The sequence below is a fragment of the Pelobates fuscus genome, chromosome 7 (assembly GCF_036172605.1).
Source record: "Pelobates fuscus isolate aPelFus1 chromosome 7, aPelFus1.pri, whole genome shotgun sequence".
NCBI lineage: Eukaryota > Metazoa > Chordata > Amphibia > Anura > Pelobatidae > Pelobates > Pelobates fuscus.
The window spans coordinates 12,097,681-12,110,616 of record NC_086323.1 but is presented as its reverse complement, the minus strand read 5'-3'; the positions used below and the strand labels follow the sequence as shown (position 1 = coordinate 12,110,616).

Genomic DNA, 12,936 nt, shown 5'->3' with positions numbered 1-12,936 from the left:
TGTAAGGACTCTGCGACCATAATGTCCGAGGATACACTGTAAGGACTCTGCGACCATAATGTCCGAGGATACACTGTAAGGACTCTGCGACCATAATGTCCGAGGATACACTGTAAGGACTCCGCGACGCAATGTCCGAGGATACTATTGGATTTGCACAGGGGCTATTTTCAGCTGGGGTAATTCTAGATTTGTGAACATGCATAAACATTCTTGTAATTCTGAAATTCTGGATATTTTTATTTAGAATATCTTTGTTAATTTTGGTTTTACATACCTTTTAATTTTTGTTAAGTTCAATAAAGGCCTAATATCTTTTTTTCCAGTCTTGCCAAGGACTTGGTTGCACGTTTCAGGGCACAACATATTTGATAATCTAGGACTATGAAGGGCTCCTTGTGCAATAACAGGCTGGGATTCAAAGAGAATATTTTCCAAGATACACACGTTTTTCTCATCAGTGGTCTTAAACATATTTCCTTGGAGTTGTACCCGAGAAGTATGCATAGATCATGTACTAGTTCTAATTATTATCCAAATGGGAATTGTAGATTTAATGCGGACACTTAAAGGATGACTTAGGACTGCATTCAGTCCATTACACATTGAGGTGGCTTGATCTAGGAAACATTTGACAAAAGGTGTAACTACCACCATCAAGTTTTGTCACTTCCTCGCCCATCGTTAGCAATAGCTGTATGAACAAGGCATTGCGTTGCTCATTGCAAAATAAAATCTCTGGAGGTTCCTGCAGTCTAGTGGTATCCTCCATAGACATCTTGTATGCACTGATGCGGTTTCCTGGTGAATGACGTGTCAAGAGCTGAAGAAAGGAGATGGCGGAAGCTGCAGGGGACATGCCTTATATCGTACTCCTGTAGATGTTTGACAGCAGTGAACTTAGTAGCCATGACTGCTCAGAACTTCACTTGTTTTTAAAGGAGTTAAGAATGAAAAATCAGAATAATTCACCACAACAGTCTAGATAAGGTGCCACCACTATCTCTCTATACACACCTTCTGTAAAGCCAGTAAAATAAACAGAGTGAAAGGTTTGCAGCAAGCTATGCCGGCTCCAGCACAGACCTGGCCGTTTAACAAAACGTTTCCCATTTGGCAGGCAGGCTGCCAGGTAATGGATTTAACAGATAATCTGCATTTTATTAGCAGCGTTCCTCGGCAGTACAGTGAGAGCAGAGGAGAATTCTCCCTTTGCCAAGAAATTGCTTTGTTTGATAGAGAATATCTGGAGACTCACACTTAAAATACAACTAGCAAACTGGATAGAATATTATTTGTATAGGCTGAATCACTGCACATAAAAAGTATGCAGGCTTAGGTATTGGTGAATTTTATTAATCCAATCTGGAGGAATATTCTATAGGAAAGACATTTGATGATAAGCAGAGTTGCACACAAGGGAGGCTGGGCTGATTGCATAAGAAACCATTTCCACAGAAATCTTTTTTAAAGAAGTGATGTCATTAAAAGGAGGAGTCTAGAGGAGCCCAATAAAAGAGGACAAATCTTTCGGACACACTCTACCTGGTCACTTAGCTTGCCCTTTGCTACAATAATAATCTGTTTTTAGTGATCATGCCCTTTTAATGGGATAGATACAGATATCTCCCTGAAACGTTGCATGACATGATGCAAATTTCGGATGTGAACTAGAATGGTATGTTCGTATTCCTAACACTAAAGCGTTCATTTAAATTCATTATACACAGAATCCATTAAACAAAGCATTACAATACATACAAGACATTTATGAAAGATGGTAGCCAAATCACTGTATATGTATGGGCCTCCCTAACCACACAAAAAAAAAAAAATCCAATCACTAGAATTTCCATTCCCGCCATGGCATCTATGCTTATCCCATAAACTTCAGTGCAGCAGGGCTCTATGGTATAATGAATCCTCAAAGAGAAACTTGATGAGTGAGAGCTCTTAAAGGAGCACAAACATGTATTCCTGACCCTATAGTATTAAGTGGCGTGTCCCGTTAAAGATAGAACGCACCTTCTTAAAAAAACTGCAATAATTATCATTGCAGGGTTAAGGGGCCTGGAAATATGCACCCAGTCCACTTCAATGAGTCGAAGTGGTCTGGGTGCCTATAGTGTCCCTTTAAGTGTTGGTTGCTGCCCGTTTAAATGCAATGGTGGATTGAATCAAGAAATATGAGCAATCATTTCTAAACCAGCAACATTTATTCGAACATGACAGTGTACTTTAATTCTTCATTTGCCACGGTTTGCTTTCCAGATTGGATGACTTGTCTGGAAGTGGCACTAGTCCAGCTAGGAAGATTTCAGAGTAGGTAAGATAAGGAAAAAGCATTAAGAAATCATTGTGCTCATCATGGAGCCCACAACTCTAAACTTTGTTTATGTGCAGCCCTCGGTTTGGTTTGCTCTATCTAGGGAGGAGAGAAAGCTCAGCCCAGGTTGTGTGCATGGACTGCAGACACATGCAAAACCTGACACTGGGCAGTCAGAACAATGCGTTCCAGGTGCCCGACTGACAACTTTGAGAGGCATTCTTATTAGGGAGATTTTTAAGAGTGGTTGCAGTTCTAAGCCACTCACATCTGAAAGCGGGTGCACGATGCTCTGTCAACCATACTTTTTGCAATTAAAACAAATTATGCGGATGCTTAGAGTGACCCTTTAAGAAATACCAGACAAGGCTTCAGAGTTCATCTTCAGAGCCATTAAACACTCCAGACCATTAGTGCACTGTAGTTTGCTGAAGTGCTTTATATGTGAAGAGTGTGTGTGGGTTTTTTTAGGTTTCAAATAATGCAATCAGATAACAGGTCCTGTTACTGCCTGGTTTGTTTAGCTCAATGGAGATTAACTCAAGAGGCAGCAATTGCACAAAGCACCTGCCTTGCAAATAATTCTCATTGAGCTACATTGGGAAGTCTGTGATTGGACAGCCACAAAAAGTCTGGGCGGGGAAAGGCAACAGACAAGCCAATAGACTTGCAGCTTTTGAAAGCGTTTTTTTAAATACATCCCCAAAGGAAAAAAAAAAGCCTGTTTTTATGGGGTAGTGGAAGGTCCCTTTAACAACAGAACAAAGTCACAAAGAGGCCTACTCCCAAAACCACAAGTTACCCAAACATTTACACAAAATGGAAACCTTTCGGTCTGTAAACGGAACCAAATAATTTGTGACTCATTATTGGCAGTCATTTGGAAAGTCCAAATTAATTTTAATAAATGTATTGATGACCTAAGAATTAATCCCACCGCAAGAGAAAGAAAAAAAAAAAGTACACCAGACTAACACTCGATAAGCAGGATAATTATTCTTGGTTTTGAGAAGTTTACAGGTAACAGAAGACAAGCATCAAAATAGGGATAATCTGAATTCCCCCAAATCCTAATTAATTAGGGGTTACCTAAATGTTAGTTTCTAAAAACATCACAATAATAAGCAGTTCTCCATTTATTCCCAAAAAAATGAAAAATTCAATCACAGCAGCAAACAAGATCTTTAAAAGAAGTATGAACATATTGGGTGCAAAAGGGACACTGCACCCAGACCACTTCAATGAGCTGAAGTGGTCTGGGCGTCTTCAGTGTTCTTTAACAATGAGTGAGGACACAGGGGAGATCTCAGCAGCGCGGACTAGGATAACCCCCTTCCCCCCCTCCCCCCCCCCTAAAAAAAAACAAAAACTACATACATAAATGAGACCATACCAAAAGCCAAGTTTGAAGAATGGTGAAGAAATAATTATCAAAAGTAGAAAAAGGAATTAACATAACAGCTTCAAAACAGGGAACTGTATGCCGAATAATTAAAATGTCTATTGTGTCTCTCATTGTTACATAATGACAGTAATTTGCAAGTGATTACAGATGTCACGCTAGCACAGAGGTAAGATAGGAGAGTAAACGGATTGCTGCAGCTCACGTAACAGCCCAGTGACAGCTCAGCCCCAGCCACAAACCCTACCTCAAAATGTTGGAGTGAGACAGGCGGTTCATGAGTTGCACTTCTTTCAGCATGTTCGCTCTGTTACTGCTCAGCTTGTTCATCTTCAGAGCCATGACTTGGCCAGATGTCCGATGCCGCACCTTCAGAAAATAAAATAAAAAACGTTTACTATCTGAATACACTGACAGCCTGGCTGCCTTTTACTGGAACACAGTATATGAACCACCAAAGTATTTAACCAGGAAATGTACAATTTGACTGTCACTAGTTTTCAAGAATGTCCTTAGGCCAGGATGTAATGACTGCAGTTAATGGTAATCATTGGATTAACCTTGGAAGCATGAAAGCCTGAGTTGGTAAAGCAGAAAATGAAACCTATGTCCTAGCTACCCCAGCAGGAGGAATATTCAATATTCTATCATACGAGAAATGTATAAATAAATAAGATGAGACTTGACCAACAGACAGGCCCCCAGCTGGGTCTAACTTCTCTGTCCATTCCTGAATTAGACCTTTAAAATACAAGTTACATACATATACACAAAACTGATTTGTAACGTGTGTTCAATGAACCTTTTAAAATTGGGCTAGAGGTCAGCTCAGACCTTCTGTGGCTGTCCAATCACAGACTTTACAATGGACCTCAATGATAAGTATTTGCAAGGTAAGTGCTCTGAGCAATTACTGCCTCTTGTGTTTAGCTTCACTGAGCTAACCAAACCAGGAAGTAACAAGACCGGTTTATCTGCTTGTGAGGCAAGGGGGTGTAACCAGGTTCATTTATAAAAGTGTCAATTTCTACTGAAATCTGCAATTTTTGTAAAATGAAAAAAGGACACTCTTTGCACAAAAAGCACTTCAGCAAGCTAAAGTGATTTAACCCCTTTAGGACACATGACATCCCTTTTATTCCAGAAGTTTGGTCCTTAAGGGGTTAAGGGTCTAGAGTGCCCCGTTAATGTAAAAACGGATAAACTGGAAGAAGAAAAAAATCTCTAAGTTAGCTATGCTCCCAGTTTGGTTACTTTGGGCTTAAATTTGAACTTTACTTTGAATTGTCACGTTGGTGAATAACATTGTTCATGTTCAAGATCAAGTGAGAAATGATGTAGAGCTAGGAATTAACTGTAATTCTCTTTAAAGGAACACACCGGGCACCATAACAACTTCATCAAAACCTTTAGGGGTTTCTCAAGAACGACCTGATAAATGCAAGTTTCTCAAGCAACTTTGTGAATAGGAAGCTACTGATTAGCTTAGAGCAGCCCTGCCCACAGTAGTCAAAGGCTTCCTGGTTTTAGAATCTCAGAAGCAGAAGGAGAGGGGCAGAGCTCAACGGCAGTGATTCAAGACTTTGGAGTTAAACTGTTTTTTTTTTTGTTTTGTTTTTTTAACAGGGACCACTAGGGTTTTACCATAACTTCAGTCGGATGAAGTTTTTATAGTGTCAGAGGTTCACTTTAAAACACATTTTACATTGATTAAACACCTATACAGAGAGCAACAAACTGAAAACAAAGTTCATTTTCACACCAGCCTTGCAACATAAGCCACCCCCTTGTAGCCTATCCCCTTATCCAAATAACCTATGAACCTCAGAAATGCTGTGATTAACAAGTGACAGAGATGTCACTCGCTGGAGAACTTTATACGGTATTATTCTGCAGAGGAGTAAGGAGTTAAACAGATTATGCAACATTTAGAAGCTTCGATCCAAGGGCCTGTGCTGACGCAACAATTGCTGATCAATGCCTTTTTATGGATTTACACAGCCAAAAAAATAAAAATAAATGTTTAAACACTTCTGCCAAGGATGGAAAGATCATTCAGAGAGGCTGAAAGCTAGAAGGACTGAAGATAAAAACACACAAAAAAAACACACACACACAAAAAAACACTTTTTCATAAATCAAAAAGGCAACGTCCCTTAGAACCAAGAGCGCTCCAGAGAGCATTGTGCAAAAGAACAAAAAAAAAACACTTTGATACAAACCGGACAATACTGTATTTACTTTTCAGTTCAAATGAACCAAAGACAATACATGTTACAGAGTAATAAATGTAACGAGACATAAAAAAAAAAAAAAATAATAATAAAAAAAAAATAACATTCAGTAAAATAGTAATTTTCCAAACTGTTCAACGAAAAACAATTTACGGCATGTCAGCCTTGAAAAACCAGTAAGGAGAATTCCAAATGTTCTCTTCTCCGCTGCCGAATATTACAGACAGAGAGAGGTTTGACTCAAACACTAGCAATCACTAAATAAAGACTATTTAACTTTTACACACACCTTTAACTTTCTCTTTTTACAATATAAAATGGCATCTATATATATTCAGGATCTCCACGCCAGGACTGTGGAATGTTCTCAGACGTACAGATATCAAGCATTTAATTACATGTATAAAATACATTAAACATCCAAGCATTCGTTGTTAAATGTTGTTCTACTCAATGCGGGGAATTTTTTTTTTTTTTCCCCAAAATCAAAAGTCACTCAAGAACCAGAGACAGGCTTAACAAAAATATTACAACACACAGTCCTATGGAACTTGTCTCCGACAAAGCATCCATTCAATAACTGAGAAAGACATTTTACATAAACTGCACATCTCATTTTTTTGGAAAGGTGCCTGGAGTTAAAAAAATAAAATAAAAAAATGTAATAAAATATATAGGGAGCACCAATATATTAACACTGTAAATAAATAAGTATAAAAGCATTGTAACACTATTGTTTCTGCCGCAGACTGAATTTTGTTAACAGTTTAACCCCTTGAGGTGCCTAGAGTGCTCTTTTCACTGTTGTAGAGTTACTGGTTCTGATTTTTTTAGTTTATACTTTATGGTGAGTATTTCCTAACCAATATTACCAAGTTATTTTGGCTGAAAAGTGTCCATTAAAGGACCACTATAGCAGGACTCCACTGGTCTCAGGCGCCAGGTCGCCATGGCGAATAAAATTTTTGCCTTGGCGCCTGGGTTTTGTCAGCTTTTTATCTAAAATGCCCGGCTGGGCAAATAATGGAGCCGGCCGTCCACCTGCGGGAGCATGTAAGCTACCGGCTCAGTGAGCATTGTAGCCAGCCGCCCTGAGCTTCATGGAGGTGGCTGGCTAAATAAGCGTTGTAGCCGGCCGGCTGAGTGAGCGTTGTAGCCAGCCGCCCTGGGCTTCATGGAGGCGGCCGACTGAGTGAGCGTGGTAGCCAGCCGGCTCAGTGGAGCATCAAGGCGTTTGGCTGGGGCAGCGTGCGAGGGAGCACATCTTCCTCCAGCTCCTCTCTGCTTCCTCGCGCTGTTTAATGATGGCGGAAGCTGGAATAGGTCTTTCCAGCCCTGGCATCACAGGGAGCAGAGAGGAGCTGCATGGTAGATTACTGCTCCCTCTCACACAGGAAGAGAGAGCAGCCCCACTGGACCCCAGGGAAAGTCCAGTCAGTTCTCCCAAAAGGTAGGTAGGCTGGGTGGATTAAAATAAAAAATGTAAATTTGTGTTTAAGAAAGTGTATGTGTGTGTCTCTTTCAGAGAGTGTGTGTGTGTGCCTCAGTCAGTGTATGTATGTCAGTGTGTGCGTATGTCTGTCAAAGAGTAGGTGTCTGTTTAGGTACCTGCCCCCCTCCGATCACAATTGGTGTTTTTACTCACTGTTTTCCCCACGCCGTGCAGGTTTTTCTGTGGCCTGTCCCGCCTCCGTTGCAGAGTTCAATCTTTGCATAGTTCATCCATAGCAAAGCATTGGGAAGATATTGCGCATGTTCTTTATGGGTAACATTCAGCGTGTCCATGCAGAGCACTGACACAGGACTCTAGTGGCCGTCTGAGTGACAGCCACTAGATGTATTAGTAGGCAGCAATGTAAACACTTTCTTTTCTATGAAAATGCAGCGTTTACATTGAAAAGGCTACAGGGACAGGCTATAGGCACCAGAACCACTACATTAAGCTGTAGTGCTTCTGGTGACTATAGTGTCCCTAAAAAAAAAAAACCTAACTTTTTTTAACAGGCTCCTAGATTACAAACAAATTTGTTAAGCCCTGCACTATAGGCACCCAGACCACTTCAGCTCAATGAAGTGGTCTGGGTGCCAAGCCCCCTAATTTTAACCCTGCAGCTGTAAACATAGCAGTTTCAGATAAACTGCTATGTTTACATTGCAGGGTTAATCCAGCCTCTAGTGGCTGTCTCCCTGACAGCCACTAGAGACGCTTCCGCAATTCTCACTGTGAAAATCACATTGAACTCACGCAGCGCGAGTTCAGAACCCCATAGGAAAGCATTGAGAATGCTTCCATATGGGTGGTTTGAATGCGCGGGCGGCTCTGACCCCGCATGCGGCTCCACTCAGGAGCTGACGTCAGCAGGGGGAGGAGAGGTCCCCAGGGCCGAGGGAGCCCGGCGCTGGATTAAGGCAAGTGGCTGAAGGGGGGGGGGGGGGGACGACGACTTAATAACCCTATAGTGCTCCTTTAAGTTCAGTCTTCGTCACAATTTCGTCTTCTATCCAATCAATTCATTAACAATGATGCCAAAGTAACTGCATGGTAAATCCAAAATAACCTTCATGAGTGTATGTGCAAAAATATACATGATTAATGTATCTGTGATTAACCCGTTTACTAGATTTCCTTGCCGTCAGATCACTGGGAAATTAAGCTTTGCTATATAGGATCCTGCCCATAGACCAATCAAACCATACCTCCGAATTCTCCACATCATCTACTCTCCCCCACCCACTCCGCAGAGCTAAATAAACCCAACAGCAGGAGCTTAAGCATCTTAAATAACTCAGCGAGTACACAGGGATTGGATGCGACAGGCAGGTGATATTACCAGAAGCCGAGACCTGGCACAGAGTGGAGATCACTTTATAGTATATATAGCTCCACGTATGTACTGATAAACATGCATCGTCATACCTAAACCGTAAAAAGTGAGCACCATTTCTCTCAGTACAGCTTAACCCCGTTGTGACAAAGGATGTGCCATAATTAGTGAGGATTTGTCTAACCTTTTGTCATGAGTAGGTTAAATCCCCCTGGTTAGAAAACAGATTGTGCAATAATTGCTAATACCAGGCACTAACAACATAATATGTTCGTTTGCGTAACAAATCTGTCTTTATAAGAGCACTATTCCTCTTTGTCCTTTACTGTAATTCTAATTACCGTGCCCATCACTATAAAGGAATCATTAATATTATAGAGACCTCGCTGCAGCTCCCCACACCTTCTACAACCCACAAGCTCACTCAAGCTCCCAACATCTCATAAATCGCACTACCTGAGCAGAACAGTTACACCTTCTACAACCCACAAGCTCACTCAAGCTCCCAACATCTCATAAATCGCACTACCTGAGCAGAACAGTTACACCTTCTACAACCCACAAGCTCACTCAAGCTCCCAACATCTCATAAATCGCACTACCTGAGCAGAACAGTTACACCTCCTACAACCCACAAGCTCACTCAAACTCCCAACATCTCATAAATCGCACTACCTGAGCAGAACAGTTACACCTCCTACAACCCACAAGCTCACTCAAGCTCCCAACATCTCATAAATCGCACTACCTAAGCAGAACAGTTACACCTTCTACAACCCACAAGCTCACTCGAGCTCCCAACATCTCAAAAATCGCACTACCTGAGCAGAACAGTTACACCTCCTACAACCCACAAGCTCACTCAAGCTCCCACCATCTCATAAATCGCACTACCTGAGCAGAACAGTTACACCTTCTACAACCCACAAGCTCACTCGAGCTCCCAACATCTCATAAATCGCACTACCTGAGCAGAACAGTTACACCTCCTACAACCCACAAGCTCACTCAAGCTCCCAACATCTCATAAATCGCACTACCTGAGCAGAACAGTTACACCTTCTACAACCCACAAGCTCACTCAAGCTCCCAACATCTCATAAATCACACTACCTGAGCAGAACAGTTACACCTCCTATGACCCACAAACTCATTCCAGTTTCCCAAACCTACTTTTACTCCACTAGTAACCGGGAAGTAGGCCAAACTATGTTCTAAGAGCTCTGCAGCTGTAACCTCCTTGAAAGCAGATTATCCAATCAAACTAGCGGTAATCACTGCTGCAGCTATTTTGTATATAAAGTTCCATACGTCACAATGTCATTGTGGTGTAAACACTCTAAACCTACATGAAAAAAAAAATGGAATCGCTCTGTAGATTTCCTCGTAAAAACAATGTATCATTTAACAAGCATTTAAAAATTAGAGCTGTTGAAAACAAAAGGACTTCTCTTCCCTCCACGCCCCATCTCAAGGTTAAAAACCCATAAATCAATAAATAAAACTGCGGCAGATAAGCCAAGCAGAGACAACATACAGTCACATTGAAAGCGAGGGGAATCTGAACACTTGGTGCCACTATACTAAACATTTTTGGCAGGGCAGACAAAACTCAATTTAATCTGCTGACAAGTAGTGCCTGCGGGTGACAATGTGACAGTGGATTGAACAGAACCTTTATTAAATCAGTCATGTAAATACAGAAGACCTGTAGAATCATGTTTGTGGGCCAGAGGGAACTGCAGTACAACAATTTCAAACAGTATGGGCACAAACAAAGAGGTTCCAAGGAAAGTCTGACGCAGGATCTTTTAGAAATAAATAAATTGATAGACGGCAAGGTGCACGGCATGCTGGTACTTTTCATTTGCATACTGTGTTTGGCAAGATGTTGGATAACATACCCATCACATAGGATTTATTACTAAGGAATCTAGTTTATGACTCTCAGTTGAGGGTAGTTTTATAAAGACTATGGGTATGCCAACTAGTGCAACGGATGCATAGCATTCTGGGATTGAGACCAGAGAATGTGGGATGGTATATGGCACAATAGATTTCCCGAATCAGGAGGTTCAGTTTTGCTGTTTCTGTTCTGGTCATGTTAACTCCTACGTGATTAAAGCAGGCTCTTAAAATGGAGGGTTTCCCATAGTGGGTTCAATAGACATCTTGCAAGGTTAAACGCATTTAAGCATTTTGCACGTGTAGTTTATGAACCCATTATGGGCACATTGGTAACTTCTTGGTTTCTCATACATATAAATTGTATTTAATTTTTACAGTCACACACTGCTTGCTGCTGTGAACAGAGTAAAAAAAAATATATATTTGTATATTTAAAAAAAATGATATACAAGATAAACAAAATGTTTCTACTATACTTCTATTACAGTATTAAGGGAACACAGTGAAGGAGTTTTAGCATGCGTGGGATAGGCATAAGGCTATCCTAACTATAAGATAAGGCCAGAGACTAATGAAAGTATTTAGAAAATTGGGCAGACTAGATGGGCCGAATGGTTCTCATCTGCCGTCACATTCTATGTTTCTAAATACTATTCTGACAAAGATAGTTAAATGATCACACTATGCAGAATGATCCTCAAACAATATCTGAAAAGAAGGGAATTGGGGTGGATAGAAATAACTGCTGGGACACAAGGATGGGGAGTGCGTACGCTTTACTATAACCTTACACAGGCAGACAACAGGGCTTAATATTTGGAGGCATTTGCTACTAGTCCGATCTGAAATGCAACTAGCCACTGCAAGCCATAGCATGCTCACCAGGAATAAATATTCACTTGCCATATGCTAGTGGGGAAACAACAAAAAACAACAACTTTGAGCCAAAACAGAGAATGATGCATGTAAATTATTAGAGATTATTGTAGTCGCCAGCTATAAGGAACACGGGTGGCAAATTCTTTCATTAGATCTGTGAAGTCAGGACACGTATACACCATGAGGGCTGGGGAAGCAATCTTTAAACAGGTAGAAAGATAGCAAGCACCTGATTTAAGGTGATTCACTACCGTATTACTGCGTGCTAGAATATACAGCAGCTTAACGCGATCACCTACAAAAAAAGACAATGGCTGCTGTCATTCTGGACTCTACGATGATAAACACACTCCAGGGAGTTCCTCAGGTAATCCTCACCCTCTCTTTCCTTTCATTCACAAAGACGCCAATGAAGATTCTTAGCTTTTTTATTATTATTTATTTTTCCATAAATGTAGCTTCCAGAAGGGCGAACATATGGCTGCTATTCAGACACTCTAACAGAACCCTAGGAAAGCACACAAACAAGATACTGGGGGACTCACAGCTGCAGACCACCATAACCACTGCATCATGCACAGGTGGTAACACAGTCTGCTGAATGAGGTGGGCCCAAATCAGCAATTTAATTACATTGAAGAATAAGTGGGGGGGGGGAAATAATCAGCTGTGTGCAAATTCTTTCAATGTTACAAAAATATCCAGTGCAATACTAGAATAATGGCAAAAATGGCAAAACAAAAACATAGGGGTAGAAGGCCAGGAGTAATATTAATTAAACAAGTAGCACGTTAACATGCATGTGGGACCATGCAGAACTGGAGAAAGCAAGCAGAGAATGATAGATTTCTGGGTCTGGTGTCTGAGGACCTTGTATACGGATCGACTACCACGACTACCCATGGCCAAGATAATAACAGAGAATCCTTCGTGGACGGGGTGACCGCACACGGTTTATTCTTTATGCAGTTAGTTTTGATAGGTCTTCATGAAGCATTTGGTACTGTGAAATTAATCCAGGACCATCTACGGCAGCCATCATCTTCGGAGGCAGAGGAAAGCCAAAGGTAAATTTAATTACAACAACACTTCTGGACAAACTGATCATTTGCACATTGTGTCAATGACTGGTCTGCACTAATAGCAAGAATCTCACTGTAATTACATAGTTACATAGCTGAAAAGAGACTTGCGTCCATCAAGTTCAGCCTTCCTCACATTTGTTTTTTGCGGTTGATCCAAAAGAAGGCAAAAAACCCAGTTGAAGCACAATTTTGCAACAAGCTAGGAAAAAAAATCCTTCTTGACCCCAGAATGGCAGTCAGATTTATCCTTGGATCAAGCAGTTATTACCCTACATTG

The 12,936-nt window shown here is 41.0% G+C and overlaps 1 protein-coding gene across 1 annotated transcript in view; it reads right to left on the bottom strand.

Moving 5' to 3' along the window:
- Positions 1 to 12,936, bottom strand: part of TESK2 (testis associated actin remodelling kinase 2) — an 81,725-nt gene that overhangs the window by 55,161 nt on the left and 13,628 nt on the right. The window contains exon 3 of the mRNA XM_063427696.1: positions 3,976 to 4,097. Coding sequence (XP_063283766.1) covers positions 3,976 to 4,097 — 122 coding nt within the window. The remainder of the gene's footprint in view (positions 1 to 3,975; positions 4,098 to 12,936) is intronic.